A 27,759-nucleotide genomic window follows, 5' to 3' on the forward strand; every position below is an offset into this window, starting at 1 on the left:
ACATTTGTTTCTTGCTAAAGAATAACGTGGTTTTCATCAGCTGATGGTTTCCATGGTCATATTTTCAGTACAAGATGATTATTTCTTTCTAGTATAGATTATCCAACTGAAAAAGAAGTAGAACCTGTTAACGATGAATAAACCACATTGTGTTCAGGCATGAGTAATGTCATGAATCCTTTTATGTTTTACTCACAAAAGGGTAAAAACTATGTATGTGAAAGAAAGGGGTAGTACAACATACTGGAAAGAGAATTTTGAAAAGGTAGGTCTCAAGCTGTCTTGTGCCAAGGACAAGTTCTACAATGTGCTTCTACACAAACTCATCTCATTCCAGGAGTCCTTCTCCTGGATATTTCAGCCCTGGAAATATCAATCCCAGCATGCATGATACAGATTGCTGCTTTATACAAACACATTTCCACAGACAAACTTATCTGCTGTACTAGCTGTATAGAGTCTTCTACATCACAATACATTCCAAGGCAGGCAAACTTTATTTCCATCATATTTGGCACAGAAAATTCATTGTAGATGGGCAGCAGATGCACACAGTGAATGAGATATAAATGTGGTAAGTTTAGAAGCCCTCAGAACAAGTATCTCTAATATTCTGTATCTAAGGGTAACCGTCAAAACACATGGAAACCCTTGAAGTCTCCATTGTTGATTATTTTCCTCAGCAGAAGACACACACCAAGAGGACTAAACAAAATATTACATCAGAGACCAGTGCATTAAATTAAATACAAAATTAAATTCAATACAAAATGTATTAAATCAGAGTGCAGGACATTAAAAAACTCACAGAAAATAAAATTGTAGAATATTAAAAAGTAATTGGTAATATAGTAAAAAATGCCACTTTCAGCTACTATCAGGGATGTTGTATTTGGCTGTTCTCCTGCATTAATAGTGTCCTGAGAGGCAACTGTAGAAACACTCCATCAGTCCACATGCAAAATGATAAGCATAGACAATGTCAGAATGTACATGGGTTGTTGAATCTCCTTCTCTGAAGACATGGATGAGTTCCTCTGTGACCTACTCTAGGTGATCCTGCTCTGGCACGGGGGTTGGACTAGATGATCTTTTGAGGTCCTTTCCAACCCTTTAGATTATGTGATTCTGTGAATGGATGGGAGAGCAGTGGATGACAGAAAGCTGAGGAAAGAATGGATTCCATTCACTTTTTTTTTTCTCTCAAAGTTACTATAATACACTCAGATTCAATGAGCATTTCAAGTTTGACGATATTCACTGGAGATTTTTAAAGATGTTTAGGATTGCTGTCCCCACAATAGAGTTCATCAGCTTTCTTTGTTAAGGGTTTGTTTTGTGTTGAATGGTACAAAAATTAATGTTTTTAGAGTTTTGATTTGTTTGTGCTTTTAAATTATGGAGCAAATATCTAAACAGGGCATTTTTAAAATATTTTTTTCTTTGAAGATATAAAGTTGTTTTGCTTAGTTTTAAAAATGAAAATAAAACTCCTCATAATAAGTAAGAAATATCTAATTAGTCAGTAGAGTAGCTGGCTTCAGAAGTGTAGATTTACTAATGAAGCCAAAGGGTTCTGATGTTCTCCTTTACAACTTTATTGGCAGAAGCCAGTACAGTACATTAAATGCTAGTTTTCAGAGGTAGAAATGGCTGCACAACTACACAGTTCTGCATGACCATTATAAACCCTGAAAACTGATGGGTCTTCTAGCTCAAATTACATACACTCACTAGCTAGTGTTCATCTGTAAGACAGCTATCTTAGGGTTCTTGTTATTATTAACCTTACAAGCTGGCATATCCAAGACAAACAAGTAAGTTTTTGCAATTTGAGAGATGACTATCAGTCAAAAATATTCTCATTGTACTTGGTTACTGAGCAGAAGGATGTCCATCTCTACTTAGGGAAATACACCATATCTAGATTTTTGATTCCTAGGTTTAGGCTGAAGCAAGATCCCTGTACTATAAATTTTACATTCTATGAGGGTATAAGAGGATCTTATGTTTGGAGAAAAAAAAATATTTTGAAAGTTAGCTCAGTCTGCTGTAGTTTACTGTCTTCTTCTGGGAGCTTGCTGTAAGCAATGCTTCATATATTTTGACATATGGAATGGAATAGAAAAAACCCTATACATCTTCTTACTTTAAGGCTTCTATTTTTCACTTTTATTTATTTCACCTGTCTCCCTGATGTCAAATGTTTTTGATAGAGATTGCTGGGCAAAAAGACATCGGGTAACTTCATGATGACAAGTTTATACTCTGTTCCTCTTGCACTATTTAGTAATATTTACAGGTATACAAGGGCATTTCAGCCATGATATTTTATTATCACTTTCAGTTTTTTCACAATTTTGTGAATTGTATGTACAGCATTAGAGAGCACTTTAGGGCCAGGTTATACCATATGGCACGTGTTAAGGCCCCAAGACTGAAACGGTATCTATCTTAGAGTGTTCTACAGTTAGAAAAGATTAAACTGCAGATCTGCAAATTAATGGCCAGTTTTGGACATCCCACCTCAATAAAATTATGACTCAAACTCAGCAGAGTGCAGAGAAAAACACCAAGAGGATGTCTGACGTTATCAGCCTCCTAATATATAAAAAAACACTGTAAAGAGAGTAACAAAAACACTGTCCAAAAAGCATGTGTTCCACTTGAGCAGAGAGGAACCTCATGAGGTTCAACAAGGTCAAGTGCAGAGTCCTACACCTGGGAAGGAACAACCCCATGCACCAGTACAGGCTGGGGATTGACCTGCTGGAGAGTAGCTCTGCAGAGAGACCTGGGAGTTCTGGTTGACAGCAAACTGAATGTGTCAGCAATGTGTCCTCATGGACAAGAAGGCCCATGACATCCTGGGGTGTATTAAGAAGAGTGTGACCAGAAGGTTGAGAGAGATTCTTTTCCCCCTCTGTCCTGATGAGGTTTCATCTGGAGTACTGATAACTAAAATTACTGTTTAACATACCTATTCTCATTCATGACTAAATTTTAAACCTATTTTTCCTCTATCTGTCAAATACAAATGAATGTTTAAAGTATGAGATTCTCCAAGCTGTAGCAGCAGGAAAATCCCCACTACTATCCCAGGAAATTATTATAAGAAAACCCCAAAAATCTCTCATCTAAAAATGAAGATGGATCTTTCTTTCTAGAAAGAAACTGAGACTAAAATAAAAACTGATTACATACAAACAATTATTTAGGATAATGGTAGTTTCCTCAAAATTGCACAGAATATTTCTTGAATAATTTATTTCAAACAAGGTCATTAAATTCCGCAAGTATTTCCATTATGAATCTATAACCTTTTGAAGTCACAAACAATTTAATCTAGATTTCATCTGGGAACAATATTGATGTTACAGCCACAACACAGACTACGTTTGATTAGTATTGCAATAGACTCTATCTCACTAGGTTGACACACCATGATTTTGAAACTTCACACATGTTCAATGTGCACATGTGTACTGCCCTGAAGATTTCCTTCTATAATACTCGAGCTGGGGAAAAGAATTCCAAATCCCTGCAATATAGGCAAAAAGACAGAACTCAAATTACTTTTGCACAGACTTTCATTACTGAATCAGAAACTGGATGTTGTTAACTGGAAGGGATGATAAATGCTAGATAAATGTTTTCTTGACCAAGTATTTTTCCTCCAGTTCAAAGACAGAGAGTTGCTGGCGAGAGTTCAGTGCAGGGCCACAAATATGATGGAGTGGAGCATCTCCCTTATGATGAAAGACTGAGGGAGCTGGAGCTCTTCAGCTTGGAGAAGAGGAGACTGAGGGTTGACCTCATTAATGATTACAAATATGTAAAAAATGGATGTCAGGAGGATGGAGCCAGGCTCTTCTCAATGATGTCCAATGATAGGACAAGGGGTTATGGGTATAAGCTGGAACATAAGAGGTTCTAAAGAAATACAAGGAATAATTTCTTCACTGTAAGGGTGATGGAGCACTGGAACAGGCTCCCCAGATGGGTTGTTGAGTCTCCTTCTCTGGGGACATTCAAAACCCACCTGGACAAGTTCCTGTGTGACCTACTTTAGGAGGTCCTGCTCTGGCAGGGAGGTTGGACTAGATCATCTTTCAAGACCTCTTCCAATCCTTGAGATTCTGTGATTCTGTGATTCCTGAGACAGTTCCTGGGTTTTGGAGAGGTAGAGTAGAAAACTTGATCCCAACTCTTTGGGGGAGACAGGGGGGATGTTTTTTCAGGGGGAGGTATTGCTTCAGAAATGATCACCGTAAAAAATTAGGGAAAAAAGGTAACACAACATTTTTTTTCATTTATTTGAAATATCAGAATTGTTTACTTCCATCTGTCAGTTGTTGTTTTGCAAAGTCTTTTGTGCACAAGAAGAGCTGTTCAAATCTGTGTCATTTACGCTTCCAAGCATTTTTGCAGCCCTTTCGTCAAATTGACTTGGTCCTCAGCTCCTTCAATACAAAAATTTCTTTTATAGCAGATGAAGGGAGAGGAGGCAAGTCATTCATCTCCAGAGAAATCACAGCATCAACAATTCTTTCTCAAATGACATGTTATTGTATTATAAGCAAAGATTAATATATCTTTGTGGCTTTAATTCTCAGATACTGTCATAGCATTATTTCATGAAAATCATTAAGATGGGAAAACATTTAGATTTAACCACTAGCCAACGATCCTTCAAGTGTTAAAGACCACTTCCATTTTTCCTTTGCCTGGGGACTGTATATATCCATGCTAGTATTCATTTCTAAAGACTGACAAACGTAAGGATAGATTCTTGAGAAAGAGAAGAATAGCCCTAAAGTTGTCGCTACCAGCCTATATAGGAGATTCTATTTGAGTTGACAGATGAAAAAATCATATGTTCACCCATCTTCTGATGCTCAGGAGAATATTTTTAACCTGTTCATCTATGCCCCTGCTGAAATCACAGACATTAGTCAGTTTTTTTGCATGAAGCTAAATTAAACCACAACTTTCTATCTCTCTAAATTCACACACTTCTAAAGGAGATATAATTTACAGGTTCAGTAGACACACACAGACAAAATTATTATTCACTGGTATTTTCATCTTGCAGCTGGCAAATTTGAACATATGAAATGTGTAGTAACTGATAATGTTTATGGAACAGATGTCTTTTCATAGTGAATCTGGAAAAAAGATAATTTCTCTTTTTTTTCATCTGCCTCTGTGTGACACATTTGATGCCTTCAAGGCTATGTTAAGTAGCAATTCTATTTGAAAACTCCTTGAGAACTGGCATCCTGACCATGGGAAAAAAACCACAATCTTGGAATGAAGAAAACTCTTGGCATTTGCTACCTTAGTCTGATTTTCTCCTTCTAACATTCTAAAAGTAGCTCCCCAGCTTCAGCCAAAGTGAACACATTCTCCATTTTCCCTCCAGGCCTCAACCCTAGTCCCTCACCGTCATCTTTTACTTCCTCAAGCTGACAAGATATCATCGAATCTGTAGCACTGTGTCATGATTTTGCCCAGCCAGGACAATGGGAAAAAAAAAAAAAACTATGATTCCTCCTCCTCTGGGCTGAATGGGGAGGGGATCAAAAAGAAGGGAAAACAGCCCCAGTAAGTCGGAATAAGAACAATTTAATAGAACAAAGTTCAAAACGAGCTGGAAAGGAACAGTTATAACAAAAAATAAGGGGATATTACAAAGAAAACTGGTGAGTGACGCAGTTGCTCACCACCGTAGATCTGACTTAACCAACTGCTCCACACCGGCAGCCAAAAAACTGTTACCCTGGCAGAGAGCTACTTCCGCCTAGTTCCCCACCTATATACCAGGTATGATGTCAGGTTGGTATCCAACACCTACTGGCCAGCCTGGGTCAGCTGCCCAGGCTGTACCCCTTCCTAGTTCCTCATAGGAGTTAATTCTGTCCTAGCCCAAAGCAGGACATTTTGGCAGACAGGTACTTGGCAATCAGCACCTGTGCAAAGCCACAAGTAATGTGTATGATAATTACATAAGACCACATTCTATAGCATCAGAGCACTGATACTCGCTGTGTAGGATACCAGCCAAAACAAGGTACAAATGCTTCTATGCAGTCTATTTTCTTTACATCTCAAAAGCTACACAGTTAAGAAGGGCTTCTGACTTTGATGCAGATTCTATTATAACAGGAAAACTGAGCACACATGGAAAGTTCCATGTCATTGGAAACATTGCTGAAAAGTGGCAGAAGTGAAGTAATTATTTCTTAAATATTTGTAGTGGTATAATATATCCACTGATTATGAGACAGACCTTGCAGGCCTGCTCGGTCTCTAGGTTTCTTTTATACTCCCAGTGAAGTTTCAAAGACTATACTGATTATAACTATCTGCCAGAGAAAATGAAAAGTGTTTCATTGCAATGCTGTGGGAGTGGAATTGGGAATATCCTCCCTAGGATCACTTGGTGGGGACTGGAGAAAAATTTTAGAACTTATGTAAAAACTTGAGAATTGGGAACACAGAAGATCTGAACACATGGGAAAAAAAAAAAAGAAAAAAGAAATGTGCTAAAATTAAAACCAAGAAGGGAAGACATGCAGATGCCCAGGACTGGCAGAGTGAAGGGAACGTTTCCAACAAACCTCAGCTTCACAGCAAACTCAGCTTACTGTTCCCATGGACATTTGATCCAAATTTCATGCAGAAGGTTAAGAAGGTGAGTCTGAGAACAGTCATGCACATATTGGACAGCAGGACCTGGAACAAATGCTGCTGCCTACTCAGTTTATCCTCTCTACCCTGTGTCCCTATCTCCATATTCTCAGCCTCCCTGGCAGTTCTCATGCCTTGTGATCAACAACTTGGTTCACTTGCAGCAAAAATGTGCAAGCAAATGCTTTTGGCATGAGAAAGCTCCCAGATTACCTCTTCCACAGTCCCAACTGCTTCTCACACTGCGATCAGCCTGGTTCTTCAGCGCTCAAGCTGCCCTCATTAACTACTCACTATACTATTTTCAAGCTGTTTACCCAAACATCCTCGGCAACTAACCTCTACAAAATTTTTGCTTTTGCAGTTTATAAACAATGCACCCTTAATAGACTCCAGATTAATATAATTATTATCCTGTTCATTGTAGAAAAGGAAAATTTAATGCTACCCATTTCACAATGTTAAATTATGGCATAAACATATTCAAGGGGAAAAAAGTGAGGCAAGTAGGAATTAGATAGCTGGTTAGGGAACCCTCACTTTCATGAGGACCATTTAATGCTTAGGGATAGGAGAAGAGTCTGCAATGTTAAAAAGCCTCAGACTGCAATTCTGTCAGGTAGAAAGTTTATCTAGTGCAGAAGCCAAGACCCATAAGGATTTTTCTAGGAATTCCTAGTAAAGCTTCATCAATTAACCCTCATGGACTGTGGGTTAGAAAGGGCAGCAGCTCAATAAGCAGGTAAGACATGTGCAGCTCTCAGTGTGCCCTTGGCTTGAAAACATATCTGCCCATTTACCACTTCCTATCTTAGCAAAGAATTCGTTTTCCCATCAGCTGTAATTTTCTCCATAGCATGACTGTTGCTACTGTTCAACTCCTTACAGGTACAAAACATTTTATAAAGGGCATAGTTGCTATCTTAAGGTCAAGGTAAAGTTCACTTAAGGTTCATGCCCTTGAGTGAAAACAGTAAAATACAATATGGTTTCGGACATTTCTTTCTGGACAGACTCTGATCACAGAATCCAACCACTAACCTCACATTGTCAAGACCATCACTAAACTAAGCCATATCCCTCAGCACCTCATCTATGAATCTTTTGAATATCTCTAGGCATGGTAACTCCACCGCCTCCCTGGGCAGCCTGTTCTAAAACTTCCCTTCAGGTAGCTGTAGAGAGTAATCATATCTCCTCTCAGCCTCTTACAAGCCAAACATCTCCAGCTCCTTCAGCCACTCCTCGTAAGACCTCTTCTCTAGATCCTTCACCAGCTTTGTTGCCTGTCTCTGGACATGCTCCGGCACCTCAGTGTTCTTTTTGTATTGAGGGGCCCAGAACTGAACACAATGTTTGAGGAGTGGCCTCACTAGCACCAACTACAAGGGAACAATCAACTCCATGGCCCTGCTGGTCACACTATTTCTGATACGAGCCAGGATGCCATTGGCCTTCTTGGCCACCTGGGCACACTGCTGGCTTATACTCAGACAGTTGTACACCAACACCCTCAGCTCCTTTTCTGCCAGACAGTTTTCCAGCCACTTTGCCCCAAGTCTGTAGCATGGGGTTGTTGTGACCCAAGTGGCACTTGACCTTGTTGAAACCCATGCAATTGGCCTCAGCCCATTGATCCAGCCTGTGCAGGTCCTTCTGAAGAACCAGACTGCCAGTAGGATGATGGGGAGTGGCTCACTTCTACCAGCTCCCTCAGCACCCTTGAGTGGATTCCATTCAGCCCCATAAAACTTGTGTGCATCAAAGTGGAGCAGCAGGTCACACATCATTTCCCCTTGCAGTAAGTGGGCCTCATTCTGTCTCCTGTCCCTGTCATCTGACTCAGGTGGCGGAGTGCCCAAAGAAGAGCTGGCTTTACTACTGAAGACTGAAGCAAAGAAGGTATTAAGTAACTCTACTTTTTCCTCATCCATGTTCACTAAATTTCCCTCTTCATCCATTAGAGAGTGAAGATCCCTTTCAGCCCTCCTTTTATTGCTAATATATTTGTAGAAACTTTTCTTATTGTCTTTTACAGTAGGGGCTAGTTTAAGTTCAAGTTGAACCTTGGTCCTTCTCATTTTCTCCCTACATGATCTCACAACATCCTTGCAGTTCTCCTGGTCTGCCCGACCATTCTTCCAAAATTGTAAATTCTTTTTTACTTCCTGAACTTCAGCAGAAGTTCCCTGTTCAGCTAGTGTGGCCTTTTGCCCTGTCAGCTCATCTTCTTGATGCTCAGTCCTTTCCTTCTGTGGAATGAGAGTTTCTTAAAATATACAGTCCACTGAAGAGCAACAGTTCAGAGCAACCAGCAAATGATTTTAGGTGAAAGGTAAGTTACCTGAAGATATCAAGGACCAGAAAAACAAAATTAAAGCCTTCAAAAAGAAAGAGGTCACACCATACCTGACTATTCATAAAAGAGAAGAAAAAAAGTTGGGTGCCTGGTTCTGCTGCAAATCAGAATTGTTAATTACATACTTATTTTTCAAACTCTTGGCCAGAAATCTGTCTTTTTTGCCTCTTTATACTGATTGGCAGGATTACAGATCCTGAGAACAGATTTAAATCAATTCTCTGCTTGTTAGCAGTGAGCTATTTTCTCCAAGAGAATTCCTGGCTGTCTGGTGCTATCCAGATAGTGTTGAAGATGTCATGAGTTTCTCAGGTTTTGGGTTTTTTTTTTCTGAGAAAGAAAAAGAAAACCTCTTTTGGGAAACTCCATCTGTGTTACTGCTACCATGATTAGAGATGAAAGTGGTTGAACTGTCTTTTTCCTCATCCTATAAAAAGAGCTATCAACAAAAAGGGCAACATATGGGTTGCCAGACTTGTGTTTTTGTATCACCCAGGTTGACTGATTTTTTCCTGGGGCATGGAGGGAGGTCCTCTTGAGCAAGCTGCCAATGAGACAGTGCTAACACTCTAAATCTACTCTGCCAGCTCTCTAATATTATTTTAGTTTTCACAATTAATTTCAAGCCTCGTCGCTGTACCTTGTGAATTTAAACATTCAAAAAAAAAACCACAAGAAGAAAGACAATCAAATCTTATAGGGCAGGTTATGTCACAGGATACATGAGACAGAAGTATTCATAGGCCAGAATAGTCCAGCTGGCAATTTAGGCATATTAGTCCATCAATAAGTGCATTGCTGTGTTCACATATGGTGGGGAGGACAACATTTCTTAATAATGTATACTATGTAGACTACAGTTTACCTAAAGACAGTGCTATGCACACAAAGCCATCGGTCTGGCCTTCAGCGACTGAGACTGTCAGCATTCTTGAATATGTGGTAAACAGAAAAGGAATAGTCAACTTCTAGCTTTGGCATAGACCTGAATTGTTCAAAAAAGGCAAAAAACTAACCTGGACCTAGATACAGAGTAGACTGAGACCACAGATGTATGACTAACTTACTATAGCAATTAAACTTAGAACTGCCTGGATGGAGCAGAATGCGGAGATTTCCTATGACGTTTATATCCTAGACAGAAAGTGGAGTGTGACAGAAAGTGGGAAAGGGGGCGGGAGGGGGCATGATGTACTCCTCTCTATCCTTATATCTGCAGTAGATGATGATCTGCAACTACACACCAGCTCCACAGACCCCTTGTCTTAAGTCTTTTTAAAAAAAGAAAGTAGTTCCAAAAAAGTACTTCAGAGCAAGATTTATTTACTTCCATTTGAAATTCTTCAGGTGTCACAGTACTTAACCATGTAACTTTTAGTAGTAAGTCTACATGTCTCAGATCTTATCTCCAGTCCTGAGACTGTACAAGCTGGAATCACATTAAATCATCAATACTTTAGTGTCCCAGGGCAGGACACAGACCTCAATCTCAATTTTTATTATGAATCTTATAGAGATTATGAGACCTATTGTAGATAAACTATTTTAGGCTGCAAAGAAATTAACTCAGAGTCCTCAAGAACTTGATGTACTCTCCTCCCCTTTATAGATAGATGGGTCTCTGACCTATGTAGAATAGTTTCATTTTTTATCCGTCCATTTCATTTTTTCTCTATCTTTCCTTCCTCCAAGCAGTGAATTTCTAAATGGTGTCAATGTTGAGAAAAAGCTGCATAGAGTGAGACAAACTGTTCGTGCAAAGGCACAAGATATATTTCAAGAATATTTGTCCTTCCCTCAATACAGCTGGGTTCTGTAGAGTAGCCATTACTCAAGCTCTCATATCATGTAATTTTTCAGGCCAGAAATATCAAGTCTGGTCTGTTCTTGTCAAGGCTAATCCTTCTGTAAGTAGCATATAGGTTTCATGCAATTGCAGTATCAATTGCTTTCAATAAATACTCTGTAAAAACACATTTAAGTGTATTTCAGAGTCAATTCCAAGCACAAACAATACTCCAAAGTCATTTGGTTTCATTTGCCCGTACAAAATGTTTCCTGAAGTGCACAGTTCAGAATAGAGAACAACTCAAAAACCAGCTGGCACTGCACAGTGTTCTGGTGAAAACAGTTGACATTAAAACTAGCTACTGCGACAAAGTTTGTTGGGGAAACGGAAAGAGGAAAGCATCAGACTGTACAGCTTCAAGGAAAAGATATATTAAGAATACCTAAAAGTGCATTAAATTCTAAATATTTCCACATGTATTTATTATTAACACAGTATTTTCCTCCACCACAAGAATGCATTTAAACAAAGGGGGTTGAGGACTGTTTTTCTACAGACACATTTAATTTAGAGTTACTAATTGACTGAGATCTCAAATTTGTGTAAACTGATTAAACACCATTGGATATTGAACCTTCCACAACAGCTGAGATTCTGGAACTAGAAATTAGTCTTCTAGAGCTATTTTCTGCAGTTCATTACGACAAATATTGCTTATAAAGAAGCCTCTGTATCATCTGCAAGGGGGATGATCACAGAAAGCTGTACTTAGACTCAAATGTAGCAAACAGAGCAGCTTTTTGCCTGCACCAAACTACAGCATAAATTTTGCCTCCACCATGCCTCCTTCTTTATTTCAAGCAGTAGAGATGGTTTGCATCGGTTCAGTGGCAGAACAGCCCAAACACATCTTTGAACTGTCAATTAGAGCAAATCTCACGACTTTAGTGTTTTCAGTGTCCACTAAACATAGTTTTGTGTACTCAGACATATCACAGAAAACAGGCATTAAATGCAGCAAGTACAGAAACATATGCTTTATACAGGTAATAACTCTAATATCAGAATTCTAATCCCTTGAGTCCCCAGCCTGAATTGATACCAAGGGTTACCCGGACACACGGGCAAGACCTTCTGCTTAGTTTTGTTGAACCTCATGAGGTTCACGTGGGTCCATTTCTTCAGCTTGCCCAGGTCCCTTTGGATAGCATCCTATCCCTCAGGCATGTCAGTCTCACCACTCAGCTTGGTGTCAAGTGACTGGTTCTTTCGGTGGCTAAGCAGAAGGAGATCAGAGGCTGTGGGGTCTGCACCAAAAATGTCACCAGAAAAGGAGGCAGTAATTTTCACAATAAAGCTCTGTGAAACACAGCCACATGCTCCGTAAAGTGAGGTGTATAAACTGTTCTACTTCAAAACAACCCTGAAGCACATCACCGTTCTTCCAGCATAATTAAACTGCAATAGTTTACAACACAGGCAAGGTAGATTTTCTTGTAAAGGCCAATATTACCATCAGTATTAGTTTTATTTTCTCTTCGTTTTCATAGCAAAACAGATATGATAAAAGAAGGTGTTTTATAAGGGCTGTACACTTAAGACTGTGAAACAAGCTGGTTTTACATGTACATTTGAGTATCTGCATAGAGAAAAAGAAATGAGGAAACAGGGGAAAAAAACAGAAGGAATGCACAGTAAGTTAAAGTGAGAATAGAAATTATTCGAGTTTTTGGGGTTTTTCTAAAATAATCTTTCTTTGCAAATATTAATTTCTCTTGTCTTGACTTGGTAAGGTACAGGCTTCAAAACAAGGCTGATGTAGAGTTCCACTGAAACAAAGGCTTTCTACCCTTTCATAGCTGAAGGGTAGTGAAGTGCATGTAACAATGTCCAAAATCTGTGTACTATATTGGAAAGGTGACATTAAGATGCCCACATCCCCTTCACATGACAAAGTTTGATCCACTGATGATCGTGCTGTAACTCAGGCTTTAAAGAAAAACTGAAACAAGTCTACAAGGACCAAAACTTCAAAACTGATTAAGATGTGCAACTTAGCTATAAAACTGGCAAGTCCCAGCTTTAGGAAAAATAAATCTCACATGGCACTTGTCACTATTTTGCAATTGGTATAACAAGGAGTTACAGAGCCTTTAGCCCAGTATTTCAGTATCTTGGCTGCAAGATGAGCAACAGACTCTGGAAAAGATATCTCCATATTATCAAGCAAGAAAGTGGTGTGGAACAGCATTATGTAACATCTCCAAGCAGCTAATTATTGGCTACCAAGTTACCTCCCCTGTCCAGCAGGCATTAAAAAACCCCTATTCTGAGTTTATCTCTGCTGGAAGGTTTGGTTCAAAACGTTTCCTGAATGAAAAATAAAAATAAAGATTTCTTTGAAGGGAAAAAATTCAAGCTGGTGAAAATCTTTGATTTTCTGCCAAAAGAAATTTTACGTTGCTATTTTGAGCCCATCAAAATTATTTAATGAAGAGTCAGTTTTAGTTAAGCGATGGATATTTTATTTTCAAGATTTACTCTGTCAGGCATATTACTGAGCATGAACAGGCACTTTGCTTCACTCCCTCAATTTAAATCACAGTAAAGATACGTAATTGATTGCTTCTGTCATCAAGCAGATATGAAGCATGAAAGTATCCAAGTAAAAACTGTATAGAAGTGTTAAATGGCCAGTGAATAAATTGCATTTGTGAATAAACTTTGCCAAATTAAGAATTATTGCTTATAAGTATGCTAAAAGTATAAACTCAGCTTACTGAGTTTAATAGTTATGAGCAATGTACCAATAAACGGCTTTTTATAGTCTGTCTCAGTGGAAAGCTCCATTTGATACTGACCAAGTAGCTGCTTATTCACAAGCTTATAACACTATCTCATCACCATGGCTACTGTTTTAATCCTCTGTATTACTGCTTAGTATCCAAAAGAGGCTCTAAGGAAAAAATATTATGAGACTCTTCACTCTCAACTTTCAAATCACAAAGTACAGGTCAGGGACCTTCACAAGTAGTGTCACTAAAGCACTTGAGTACAGAAACAGGAAGACTTAAATATGTTAACTGTATTAAGACACCCTGAGATCTCACAGCAAATAAGTATTTTTAAGAAGCAGCAGGTAACTACATTTCCTGGCAAACTGTAATTGGAGCATGAAAGACTTATAAAACATTACTATTAACTTCTCACTTTCTCCATTGTTACAATGGGCTGACCTACATGACTACATTAGAGATGTGCATCTCTCCTCAGACAGGGAATAAGTTCAACTCTAGCAGGCTGTGGGCATGAAGCAGTAAAGACAAAGGTGAAGCTGCTCTCCGTGCAGCTGCGGTGCAGCTGCCATCACAGAGACTCATGGACCAGCAGCTGCTCCAGGCAAAGATGTTCCACTGTCCCTATAGTTGCAGAGGGAAACACCTAGAGAAATCCCGGATTCATTCAAATGGTCTGAGTCACAAGTAAGACTACTGACACAGGTTTTCAGCTCCTAAGCCAATACACATTTTCATAAGTGTTTTTGGGGCTACCATGTAGAAAAGCCTTAGGATAGGAGAGGACTGCATGATGGCACATACAATAGGCCACAATTCACAAAGTGGCCCATATATTCACTGTTTAAAATCATACAAACAACCAAGCAAACAAAAAAACCCACTTAATCCTTTCCAGTAAGCATGATCCTAGGCACAGACTGAAAATCAAGATAATTACCCACTTCTAGCTTCTAAAAAAAATGGGAAGAGTATTATAAAGGTTATTCAGAAATCCCAGTGCCAGCCCAGAAAGTGTTCTCTACAGATAGTTGCTTTTTGAAAATGTTTATAGGAAACACTCTGGGAATACCAAGATCAAACAAACTCAAGCTTGACTTCAAATACATGCATACAGAGTGCTTGTCTCAAATGAAAAGCTTTCGGTAACAGCATCTACTGAATGAGCCTGTTCTTGTTGACCATCATTGTCTATGCATCCAGCTACCTGACTACCTTTGCCCTGAATTGGAAGAGGGCATTGGTAAAGCTTATCACTGCCTGGGATGCAAAATTGCAAAAGGTGACAAAATATCTCCATCAGTCTCCTGGTTGTTTTGCCTATAGTGCACTTGAAAATAGGGTAGGAAAGCAAGGAGGAATCTAGCCAGTAATTTTTCCACAAGGGTAGTGAGGAGAGAAGCAGGTATTGAGGAAGTCTCTAGTATCAACCTGCCCCAGCTAAGAACAGTACTCACTGTAACGGTTTCTGAGGTCCTGGGTAGTTCACACCAACTAGAATGGAATCCAGAAATGAGGTACAGTCCTTACTATGGTACATCTGGAGTTTCCTGCACAAATCATCCCTGCCTGGCACCCACCTCTGCCCTCTCTGCAGCTGCTGGATTTCTGAGGTGTTCATTCTAGTGACAGCACTTGCCCACTTCTCCAGCCTTGTCCTCCACCAGTGGGTATAGATAGTTTTAAAATTTTTGCAATTGTCAAGAGAAGACAATGACCCAAAACCATACAAAAGGTATGTCCAGGATAGTGTTAACTACCCAGACATTTGCTGGAAGGCCTACACAGCTGCCACTTACAGTCCAGAAGGTTCTTTCAAGTGCATCGATGAGAACTTCTTGATGCAAATGGTGGACGTGCCAACTAGGAGAGGAGCACCACTGGATCTTGTACTCACAAGTAAGCAGGGTCTGCTTGAAGTGGTAAAGGTTGAGGGCAACCTTGGCCACAGCAATTACAAGATGGTGGAGTTCAGGAAGAGTGTGTGGTAGGAAGAGAATGCCAAGCAGGATCACAATCCTGGACCAACTTTGGCCTTTTCAAGCAATTGCTAGGGGACATCTCATGGAACAGGGTACTAGAAGGTAAAAGTGCCCAAGATAGTTGGTCTCCACTTTTTCCAAGCTCGGGATCAGAGCATCCCAGCAGGTAGGACCTGATCTAGACAGACCTGCTTGAGCAGAGGGTTTGAACTAGATGATCTGTAAAGGTCCCTTCCAATCCCTACCATTCTATGATTCTGTGAATCTCTTCTCACAGAAGTGTAGACATTTCATGTCACATCTGGTGCCATCAAGTCCTTTCACCTTAAGGGACGTTTCAAGGTGAATTTCATAGTACATCTTCATTTCTTGGTTTATTTCATATGCAGAATTCTATGAGAGGAAGTGAGGAGAAATACACAGGCTAATAAAAAGAAAAAAGGGTTCTAGAATCCCAGCATTGGGAATTCTGCAGGGAAAGTTTCAAACTTTCAATGCAGATGTTATAGTCATGGAAGGAAACCCTGTAATCATTTAGTCACAACTTCGTTTCCTCAAGTTAAGGATGAAGTTGCGGTTTTCTGGTCCATTGTGTGTCAAAGGACCCATGAGGCATTCTCAGATTCCATATGCAACCCGTCATCAGCCAGGAACAGTCGTAGTCCAGTCTGAGTCACTGACTGATTTGTTTTATCATTCGTAGCTTCCTTCAGTAAGCCCTGACAGTCCTGCAAGTGGATTCTTTTTCTCAAACAACTTAATTGAATGCCCTTAGAAATCTCATGTTAGAAGAAGAAAGCCATGGAGGGATTTATGGCACTAATGTCCCATAAAGCAAGAATTATACAGTTACCTGATTAAGTCAGCTAATCTAAAAGCATTGATAAGAGTTTGATTGACTGATGAAGTAGGACATTCTCATTCACAAATAGAACATTACAACCAAGAAAGGTGAAGAATAAGTTAAAGGTCATTGAATTTTCAATTGTCATAACTATAATTATATATAATAATTCAATTATATCCTGTAATTATGTGGGGAGGCTGTGGCTTTGCCATCATTGGATGCTTTTTGAAAAACTTTATGCAAATATATGCATGCAGGCAAGTTTATTCTTTTGCACCTAATAAATAGATCTATTAATCCAACATCTTTCCTCTATAGAATGCAGGAGTCACAAATGGATCAACTCAAATATTTGTCAACTCTTCCACACCTTGACATTGTATTGGAAAATAAGTTAGTCTCAAGGGTAAAAAATGAGTGTGTTTAATTGCTTCAGAAGTTGTATCCTAGTTCTACCATTGACCTACCCTCTGTACTGATCAGTGAGGCACTCCTGCAAAGAGAAGTTATGTGTCCTCTCCTCTCTTGAGATAATTGAAGTTCTTCAAGACTGTCTCAGTTCAGCAGTGAGAGGGATCTCTCTCACATGGCTTTGGCCCACAGGACAAGAGATACATTCTAAAACTCAGAGAAGGACTAATTGAATGGAGATGGTACAAGACTCACAGGCTTATTGTGAAGAAATATCAGTTCTTAGTGTCAATTCATGAAGTCTCATCCCTTTGTTGCTCATCTAGGTCTCCAGATAATGATACTGAAGATTAACAAAGTAGCAATTACGATTTACGCTGCTCAAACAAAAAGACATCTGACTTTTTCTTTTCTTAACTTGGACAGCATGAATCATTTAAAGTATTTAGAAGAAAACACAGTCAGAGGTATTCTATATGCACGGATAATGATTACAAATTAGTGTCTTCTCAGGGCATAAGCATATGGTATTAGCATGCCTAATGACCGTCTGGTACAACTGTTTGTCAGCAGGCACAGCTCCACCAGCTGTAATGGGGTCATACATCATTGACTAAGAGATGAATTTGGCCTACATGTTCTGATGGCTTCTTGAGGAGCTGCTGTGGTTGTTAATCTAGATTTCCAAATCCTTAAAGTCTTGCATTATAGAGGTTATCAGGTTATGCCTAACACTTTGCATTTCTCTTTGCATTCAGCTGAAAGGAATATAGTCTGTGCACCTGCTGAGACATTGAGATGTGTTCTGTGACCTGGACATATCTATACAAGAGCAGTACAGAATTCGTAAGTTCATAGCAGTGGTCAATAAAGACTCAAATATATTTACACTGAAATTGAAGTCTCTGCATTTTTTTTTTAATCTTCACATTCCTATTTCAGTCTCACATGAAACATTAAAATTATGAAAAGGAAAGAAAAAAACTCAGGCTCAGTTTTGTTTTGTTTGGGTTTTTTTTGGGGTGGAGAGGGAGTTGCAAGGACCCTTGGTAAACACTGAAGTACTTCAAAATCCTATATTGCACATGTTATTCACTAATCTGATAATTAGAGTCCTTTCCTGGGGCAAGTAATTGCATTTCTCTGAGTTTTCCTTCACCTCCCTTCCCCATTTCCCTCCACACCCCACACCCCACACCCCCCCCACCTCCTCTTCATATCTTTGATTACCTTCCTGGGAAACTGATGTTACAAAAAAGGAAAAAAAAAATATTTTGATGGCTGTCCATGAGACCTGACATTTTTTAATGCCTCCAATGACTACAGGAGTGATAACTATGAACACCTGATAGTAGAGGCAGTTGTTTACCAGTGTGTTGTGCAGACAGCAACAATTCCCTGAGTAATGACATCAATTCACGTAAAAGCATCAGAGACGTATTCACCTACAAATCTGTTTCTTCAATTGCCAGGAGAGAGGAAACTGATGCTTAGATTCCTGTTATAATTGTATTTTCACACTTGCATGATAAAAACCCAAGCCATTCACTCCACAGGAAAAAAAAGTTATTGTTGGAATTAGGGGATCTTTCCTGGTTCAGTGAGGCAATGATACAGTTGAAAGGAAGAAGATGGGTATAGACACCACAGCACAAGCCTTACAGCAAAACTTTTGTGACTAGATGAGGTCATCTCCAGTGCTTGCATGTAAGCAAAGAAGTGCCTTGCAATTCCTCAAGCCCTTTGTAGGAACTCAGGATGCTGGGGTGTCTCTCCCATACTAACACACACTGTATGGGGAATAAACACATTGAGTTAGAGAAGTGTGTGCAGTTTCCAGGCTATGGCCTTGTTGAGATCAAAGAGATATGTTGGGATGGCACCCTTGACTGGAGTGTTGCAATGGAAGGATATGGGCTCTTTAGAAGGGACAGGATGAGAAGACAAGGAGGGGGAATTGCCTTTTACGTGTGAGATCAGTTGAAATACATGGAGCTTCTAAATAAGTCACAACTGAAGACCACCACGATCAACCAAGGAATGAGCCACATTTTGTTTATACAAGACATTTTGAGGGCAGGACTGCTTTATCCATCAACACAGATATCCTCTTTGAGCCTACCTTTAACCACACAGCAGAGCACAAAAGAAAATAATCACATGGACTGATCCAAGGGATGTTTGTGACCTATGAAATCAACTCAACAATGCTGGATAAAAAAACTACTTTTATAGTATTGTGTTTATATAACATTCCCTTAACCATGAGCCACATTTGAAAAGGGGACTTAGCTTACCTGAACCCCTGATTATCTGTTCAGAGACTGCAACATGTTTCTTCATTTTAAAATAGAAGATTCAAATAAACAATGTAAGACAGATATCAACACATTTACAAGTCCAGTCATTCTCAGTTCTCTTCTCATCTTTTTCATAATCTTCATAATCAGCTCTTCTGTACTAATTACTACAATTAGCCCCTGTTTCCCTAGCTTAGTCACTAAACCAGAAGCAACTCTAATAGCTTTCTAAAAAAAACATTAAACATGCAATCATGCAAAATAAGTTAGAAAGAGTTTGTGCAGAAGAAGGTGGTAGCTATAAAAGGCAGAAACAAGAAAGAAAGGACAAAAGTATCTTTCTTTTGCTTTCACCTCTATTACACTTAAAATTCTTTTGATGAGCAGAGGACACCAAATCAAAGAGACTGATGAAGAAAACTGAAAACCAAATGACTAGACAGAAAAATGAAGAAGAAGAAACATGAGTGGCTCACTAACAGATAGCAGACAGCTCCTAGCTGCATAACACACAGCTTCTAAGAACAGCTCTATCTGTCTTTACAGCAGTCAAAAAAATCTGTCTATGTAGCTCCTCATCTGTGGAGTAATATAATCAAACTCAGCTGGAATGAATTAATACTGGTTTAGGTTTTTCCTCCACATCAGATTACTCCTCTATGAGCTCAGCTCCTTTCTCAAATCGGTCAAATTTTTGAACACAGATACTGACGGTATTTACTGCAAATCAGAAAAAAAACATGCTATACCAGAATGACAGTTCAGTTGTGAAGAGAATTCATTTCTTGTAAAAATGAAGCTTTATATTGTGATCCTTTACATTGCTCACTCTTAATGCATGATAGATGTACAGACACTGATTATTTCACAAGGAAACATTTCTACTTATATCACATTTGATCTACACTATTATTTCCTAACAAAAGACACATTCAAAGACTTGTGTGGGATCAATGCATAAACAGAATAAGTTATTACAGTTTCAGTTAATTTCAAGTTGCAAGCTCATATAGAAAGTAGGTGATTAAATACTTAATATACCTAACCATAACTTGTAGAGTTTTAACACAGATATTGAAAATGAACCCTGAAGCCAGAGAGAGAAGGTAGTCCTGGTTTCTAATATGAATTCTTTTTTTCTAAGTTTCTGTGTCTCAATCCCTGGTAACTGTATATTATACACTATATATGAGAGCATATTTATTATATCTTTCATTAGTGCAGAAGTGTGTTATCAATGTTCTTGCTACAGATTTCTGTCATCTATTTTCTGATTGTTAGAACTGCTTCTCCCTGTAAAATGTGACATGCATCACTGTGACTCTGTTTAATACTGGCTGGATTTGTTGTGGCTCGGGGTTTTTTTTTATGCCACATAGTGAAGTAAAAATCAATCATTTGTTTAGTTAATCAAAGCAGTGGCAAGACCCATTGGACAGATAAAATCTGGGATTATCTTAAAGAGGTATATTCTCCTTTTCAGTTGACAAAATATATAACAAGCATTGTTAACAAATACAGTAATAATCTTGACAGCTTTTGGATGTAGACTAGAAATTAATTTGAAATATATATTCTAGGAAATTAAATCTAATTTTTCATCTATTGCTATTCAACCTCTGTGCTATATCAGTCCAATTAAACTCTAGGGATAAAGCATTTCTTTTAAAAATGTAAATAATTAGTAGGCTTCTCTATAGCACTGCATAAAACTGGAAAGTAATCTTCTTTTTCTGTTTCACCCTTAAAGATTTGCTTCCCACATAATTAACCCTTGAAGCTATTTCCACAAAAAGGCACCAGTTACAAGACAGGAAAATACTGAGAATAACTACATCATCATGAGAATTCTATCAGTTGTGTCAGAAACCCACAACATTTTAAGCATAACTGCATTCATGTGATCTTGCTGTAAACATCACCTCTTGAATGATTTGTTCAACCATGAATCACTCACTGAATGTTCTGTAGTCTCTCAAAGCATATTCCTCTTCTACAGAGGGCTGTTAGAAAGTATCATTTTTGGTCACAATTTGATGTTATGCAATTAGTTAAAAAAAAAAAAAGATTCTCTTGTATAAATTGAGATGAATCTGATTTCAAAGGCTTAAAATAATAATCAAACATAGTACATCGAACATCACAGAATAATTTAGGTTAGAGGGACTTCAGAACATCACCTAACCCAATTCCCTGCTCAAAAAAGTGCCAACTTTGAAATTAGATCCAGTTATTCAATATCACATCCAGTTGAATTTTATGTGTCTCCAGGGATGGAATAATATTCAGAAGTTCAATGACCCTCACTGTGAATAATTTTATTGTTTACATCTGGTCAGAATTTAGCTTGCTGAAATTTGCAGCTGTTGTCATTCATCCTACTGTTTTGCAACTGCAAGAAGATTTTGACTCTGCTTTCTCTGTAACCCACATTTAGATGGCTGGGGACAGTAATTATCTTCCCCCAGCACCCAGGCCTTCTCCATGCCAAACAAATCCAGTTCCCTCAAGATCTCTTCATCTGTAATGTCCTTCAGCTTCCTAGCCATTTCAATGGCCCTCCACTGCACTTAGCTGCAGTTTCTCAATTTCTTTCTTCTACCAGAGAGCTCAAACTACATGGCATCACAATTGCCAAATAGAGAATATCTTCTTCACTTGACCTGCTGGCTACACACTTGCTAACACAGCAGAGGATGTGTTTAGCCTTCACTGTTACAAGTGCTCTCTGCTCACTGATGTTCATCTTGTTCTCTACCAGACGTCCTACGTCCTTTTCTGCAAAACTGCTCCCTAGTGATGCACTGCACAACCCTTCCTGTTATGTGTGGTTTTTCCATCTCACACATGGAAAATTTTTACCTTTTAGAACCTAACACAATTTCTGTCATTCTATGTCTGAACAGAAATCCTGTCTTCCAGCACACTGACCACCTTCCACAGTTTAGTCACACCTGTGAACTTTTCTTGTGGGTACTCATCCCATCATTCAGATCTCTAAAGAACACATTAAAAAGTATTAGCCCCAGTATTGGCTCTTGAAAGATTCTACTAATAATGGACCATCAATTAGACATTCAGTTGCTGACTGCTACTCTTTGAGCTCATCATTTCAACAGAGCTGGGCTGAAGGCTTTGTTAAAAGTCTAGGCAAACAACATTCGTCATTGTCTCCTCATCCACAGAATCAATAATCTCATCAAAGAGAGCAACCAAGTTGGTCAGACATGATTTGTCCTTGCTGAATCTAAACTGGTTGCTCCAAAACATTTTTTTGTTCTTTGTGTTCTTGGAAATGGCTTCCAGGAAGATTTCCTCCACAATATTGCCAGGGACTGAGATGTGATGGAGTGGTTTGTAGTTTTCTAACTGTCTTAATTATTCTGTAGGTGAGTATAATATAACTTTTGCAGTCCCCAGACGCCTTCCCCAGTGACTATGAGTAGAGAATCACAGATTTTGTTTATTTTGGTTACCTACCATATTACTACAAGAAATCCTCCAATAACATCTCCACATATAATATATATATATTTTTTTCTACCTATTCAGAATACCAGAAAAAGAATCAAAGAATCATAGACTTATATTATGAAGGGTTTTGGTAGACTTCAGTAGAAATTCCTGTTTCAAGTAGGATTTTTGAGGGAACAAAACAATTCTAAAACAACAGAGCAAGACCACAAAGCATCTCTAAAGAAACATACATGACGACAAACAAAAATAACTGAATTGGTTTAATCATGATTAAACCAATTGGGTTTACTTGGGGTAGATAAAAAAGGGGAGGAGTAAGTCAAGAATTGTGGAATAGACAGTGTACGCTGTATGGTAAAGTATCATCCGATATATTATATAGCTAGTAGTATAAAATAAAATAAGATAGAGCAATAGCAAGCATCGTTACAATGAAGCAAAGCTACTTTTCTTTGCTATTACTTTTTATCTGTTTACTCATTAATTTATTTGCTTGGATTTTCACTTTTGTGATATCCTGCTAATCTAGGATATGAGTCCGGATAAGGAAAAATCAGTCAGACTGTATTTGTCTCTTGGTCCATAGTGTTAGCTTAGAGATATTAAACAGTTTTCCAAGTTATTTGCAAGAAGTTGCACAGATTACATTGTTAGTAAATTAATAGTGATTAGTATTAATGCATGTGGTCAGTACGGCTAGTAACGCTGAAAAAAGAAGCTGTTCACACTTCTGATTGAAGAGATGTAAAATTTTGTTAAATGAACTACAAGTCCATAGAAGTTTCTTTCATTTAAGAAAACTACTACCACAAGAAAAAAAGCTCCAAACATGACAAACGGGAATCTGGTTTACCCACTAAAAATGATTGCCTTCCTGGGGTTATATTTAAGTCTATCACTGTCGCAAAGTGAAGGAGTGGAAGTGTCAGGAGGAAGTATAGGAACTGTTGCATCCATCCTCATTCACTTTGATACGAATACCCCGCGAAAAAGTCCTTTTCATAACCACATGTAACACGGCATCAACCTGACAGCCAGGCACTCCCACGCCCCTCACCGGGATGGGACGGGACGGGACTGGAGGAGTGGTAAATGCTGAGCTCTAGGACACAGCACGACAAGCAGATGCCACTAGGAGCTGGGATTTCCCTCCCCTTTGCTGCACGGCAATACCTCGCCGCCGTCGGGAGGAGGTGATGCGACTTCAGATACTTGCACAAATCTCTTTACAGCGCTCCAGCTCCCGACTTTTAAACCATCCTCTCTGCAGCTCGTGTTGCTACATCGAGACCAGCAGGTATTTAACTCCCGGGATCAAGCAAAGAAGCGGCACCGGCATCCCTCGCCTGCACGGAGCTGGGACCCGCATTCCTGACACACACACACACACACACACGCACACATCCTCCCCTACTCACTCGCTCACGGCTCCGGGACCCCCGCCACCGCAGCCAGACTGGCAGAGGTCAGTACATCCTTCTTCCTCTTTCAAAGCGTTCGGCTCCATCGGTAAGGGGGAGGAGAGGGAGGGTTTGCTTTTTAGAAAGCATCCCAAAGATACTGGTTCCTTCCGAGGACAGGAGTCCCGCAGTCTGACACGACCGCCATCCCTGCCGCCCCCTCCCGAGCACGGCGGAGGAGCGGCAGGGACAGCGGCCGTGTTGGACGGTTGAGTTCCCAGGTGAGTGCTGTTACCTTGAGGTGGTCGTTTTAGGGGAGTCCAAGGCTGGGGTCTGGTCCTGCACAACGCCCATTAGTGCAGAAGGAGGGACAGGGCAGCTGGTGAGGGCCATCCACACTTGATGGGAATAGTTGGACCCTCTGCAGCTGGCTGAGCCCTCAGTGATCTTCCCTTGTTCCTGGCAGTGTGTCGGCGGGCAGCATATGTGAGACCTCAGTGACTGGACACACTGGAGGAGACAGGCTTGAGAAGAGAAGGGGGGTCTCACCCTTTTTCCCCTGCTTTCAAGTTGTCCTCATCACCGGTGGGCCCGGCCATCCTCTCCTGGGACTATGGAGAACTCCTCCATCCCTGAGACCAATTCCTCATGTGCAGAGTGCACTGGGAGAGCAGATGGGGGTCTGAATATGTCCACTCCTGCACTGAGCCCCAGCTTCTATGTCACTGTACCCATCATCTATTCAATCATCTGTGCCGTGGGGCTGACAGGCAACACTGCTGTCATCTATGTAATACTCAAAGCCCCGAAGATGAAAACAGTCACCAACATCTTCATCCTCAACCTGGCCATTGCTGACGAGCTTTTTACATTGGTGCTACCGATCAACATTGCTGACTACCTGCTTCTGCAGTGGCCCTTTGGAGAGTTTATGTGCAAGCTCATCATCTCCATAGACCAGTACAACACATTCTCCAGCATCTACTTCCTCACCGTCATGAGCATTGACCGCTACCTGGTTGTGGTGGCCACCACCAAGTCCAGGAAGATGTCCTATCGCACCTATCGAGCCGCCAAGATTGTGAGCCTCTGTGTCTGGTCCTTTGTCACAGTCATCATCTTGCCCTTCACTGTCTTTGCTAAGATACACAAGGAGGAGGGGCGCTCCCAGTGTGTCTTCGTGTTCCCCCAGCCAGAGAGTGTGTGGTGGAAAGGCAGTCGAATCTACACTCTTATTTTAGGCTTTGCCATCCCCGTGTCCACCATCTGCATCCTCTACACCACCATGCTGTGCCGGCTGAGACGTATGCACCTCCACTGCAATGCAAAAGCCCTGGATAAGGCCAAAAAAAAGGTGACACTGATGGTGGTTGTCATCCTGGCTGTGTGCCTGTTCTGCTGGACGCCTTATCACCTTAGCACAGTGGTGGCCCTCACCACAGACATCCCACAAACTCCACTTATCATTGCAATTTCCTACTTCATCACTAGCTTGAGTTATGCCAACAGCTGTTTCAACCCTTTCCTATATGCCTTTCTGGATGACAGTTTCCGGAGGAGCTTTCGCAAACTGATAGATTGCAGAACCACCTCATAAATCCAACTTTCTGGCCCCTCCTGCATCCTCTCACAGTCATCTGCCTTTCCTGGGTGACTCCAGTCCAGAGCATGCTTTCTCTCTAGTCTCCTTGTGAAGTCCCACAGGGTTTCAGATTGTTTCACTACCCAAGACACAAACTGGTGACGAGTGGATCTCTCAGCTTCCCTGTACTCATTTCCTCAGCATTGCTCTCCATCCCTTATCCTATTCTTTTAGGTTTGTGAGGGCTTTTAGGTTGGATTCCTTTTTACATTCCTTCCCTCTAGCGTACTTTTTGTCCTAGAATTGTAGCCCACAGAGCTGCAGCAGGTGCTTTTTCCTTTTTAAAGGTATTGCTTCATGAACTCAAGCCCCATGACTGTCTCTGTTACCGGTCATTCATAAATCCTAATAAAGGCATGTTATTGTCTTGCTTAATGATTCCTCAGCCTCTTTCACATCCACAGGATCTGCTTACCCAAAGTCTTATTAACTTTGAAATATTGAAAAAGGCACAGATCCAAAGGATAAGGAATAAACCAAGGTGCTGAGCTCATTTCATTTTACAGGAAACTGAGAGAAGATAGTCAGAATTCCTGATAACAAGCAAGTGAGACTTCATTCTGACTTTAAGGAAGAAGGAGCAAACCCTTACTAGTGAATAAAATACACAGATATGGGTTTGGAGCCACTTTCTGTGGAAAACATATTAACGGTGTACTTTGTAGGTGTAGTTTGTAAAATTTTCAGCTTTTCTTTGCACCAGAAGTGGTGTTTACTTTTTTCTATTTGTCACGTGTTTATGGGCACTTGCACATACAGATTCATTTTAATTTTTTTTTAGTCCAAGAAAACAGAATCTGAAGTACTTTCAGAGCACATTTAAGAGTTTGAAAATGACTTGTTGAAACATGAGGAATATTCTGATTTCTTCCTTACAAATCACAAGTAACATATGCAGTTGTTAGGCTACTTTTAACACTCTCACACATTTGTACTTTTTCTTAAAGAGGACAAAGGAAGTAGAAAACCCCTAAAAAACAACAACAAAAAAATCACTCTAGAACATCAGGTTCATTTAATCTGGAAGAAGTGGGAGAGGGTCAATGAAATTTCACTAGACTTCACTCATTCAAATACTGCATGAGGGTTTTCCTCCTCTGTCTTCTTTTAGCCCTCTAAGGAAAACTGAAAAAATGTGAAAAGCTGGGAAAATATTTGCAGTCACTTAACATTTCTCATCTTAGGGGTCTTCCTTGTTCTTCCCTGCTGCAGATGCTTGTGCTGGTTTTGGCTGGGATAGAGTTAATATATGGAGCTACATTTTGGATTTATGCTGCAAATGGTGTTGATACTACAGAGCTGTTTTTTGTTATGCTGAGCAGTGCTTACACAAAGTCAACGCCTTTTCTGCTTCTCACACCAGTCTACTAGGGAGTAGGCTGGGGATTCACAGGAAATTGGGAGGCGACACAGCTGGAACAGCTGACCCTAACTGACCAAAGGGATATCCCATAACATATGAAATCATGCTGAGCATAGAAGTCTGGGAGAAGAAGGAAATGGGAGATGTTCAGAGTAATGGCTTTTGTCTTCTGAAGTAATCATTGTGTGTGACGGACCTTTCTTTCCTGGAGATGTCTGAACATCTGCCTGCACATGGGAAGTGGGTAGTGAATTCCTTGTTTTGCTTTGCTTGCATGTGTGGCTTTTGCTTTATCTATTAAACTGTCTTTATCTCACCCCAAGAGTTTTCTCATTTTTGCCCTTCTGATTCTCTCATCCCACTGGGTAGAGGAATGAGTGAGCCTCTCAGTGTGATGCTTAGTTGCCAGCTCGAGGTAACCATGATTGCCAAATCAGTGTAATACAAATTTTGTTACATATTTCCCCCTCCACTGAATACTGAGAGATAGGGAAATGTGGTTAAGGAATTGAAATTCCACTTATACAGGAAGGGATGATGAGTATCAGGAGATGCATAAGGATTCATATGACACATGGTCAGGTTTGCAAGTGCCTCCCAAGAGCCCTTGCACCAGGTCATTTTCCACTGCTGCAGTTTAAGGTTCTGCCATAGGCATGTAGAATATTTCTTTTGCTAACTTGTTCCAGAGAAACTCCAAG

The 27,759-nt window shown here is 39.9% G+C and overlaps 1 protein-coding gene across 1 annotated transcript; it reads left to right on the forward strand.

Moving 5' to 3' along the window:
* Positions 1-24,666: 24,666 nt before the first annotated feature.
* NPBWR1 (neuropeptides B and W receptor 1) lies at positions 24,667-25,650 on the forward strand. Its single transcript, XM_010197160.2, has one exon. It carries the CDS (start codon positions 24,667-24,669, stop codon positions 25,648-25,650), a length of 984 nt encoding a protein of 327 aa, XP_010195462.2.
* The last annotated feature ends 2,109 nt before the right edge of the window (positions 25,651-27,759 follow it).

Source organism: Colius striatus, chromosome 4, assembly GCF_028858725.1.
Source record: "Colius striatus isolate bColStr4 chromosome 4, bColStr4.1.hap1, whole genome shotgun sequence".
NCBI lineage: Eukaryota > Metazoa > Chordata > Aves > Coliiformes > Coliidae > Colius > Colius striatus.

What these genes read in the sequence shown, in the direction of transcription:
- NPBWR1 (XM_010197160.2), top strand. Translation starts at nt 24,667, where the DNA reads ATGGAGAACTCCTCCATCCCTGAGACCAATTCCTCATGTGCAGAGTGC.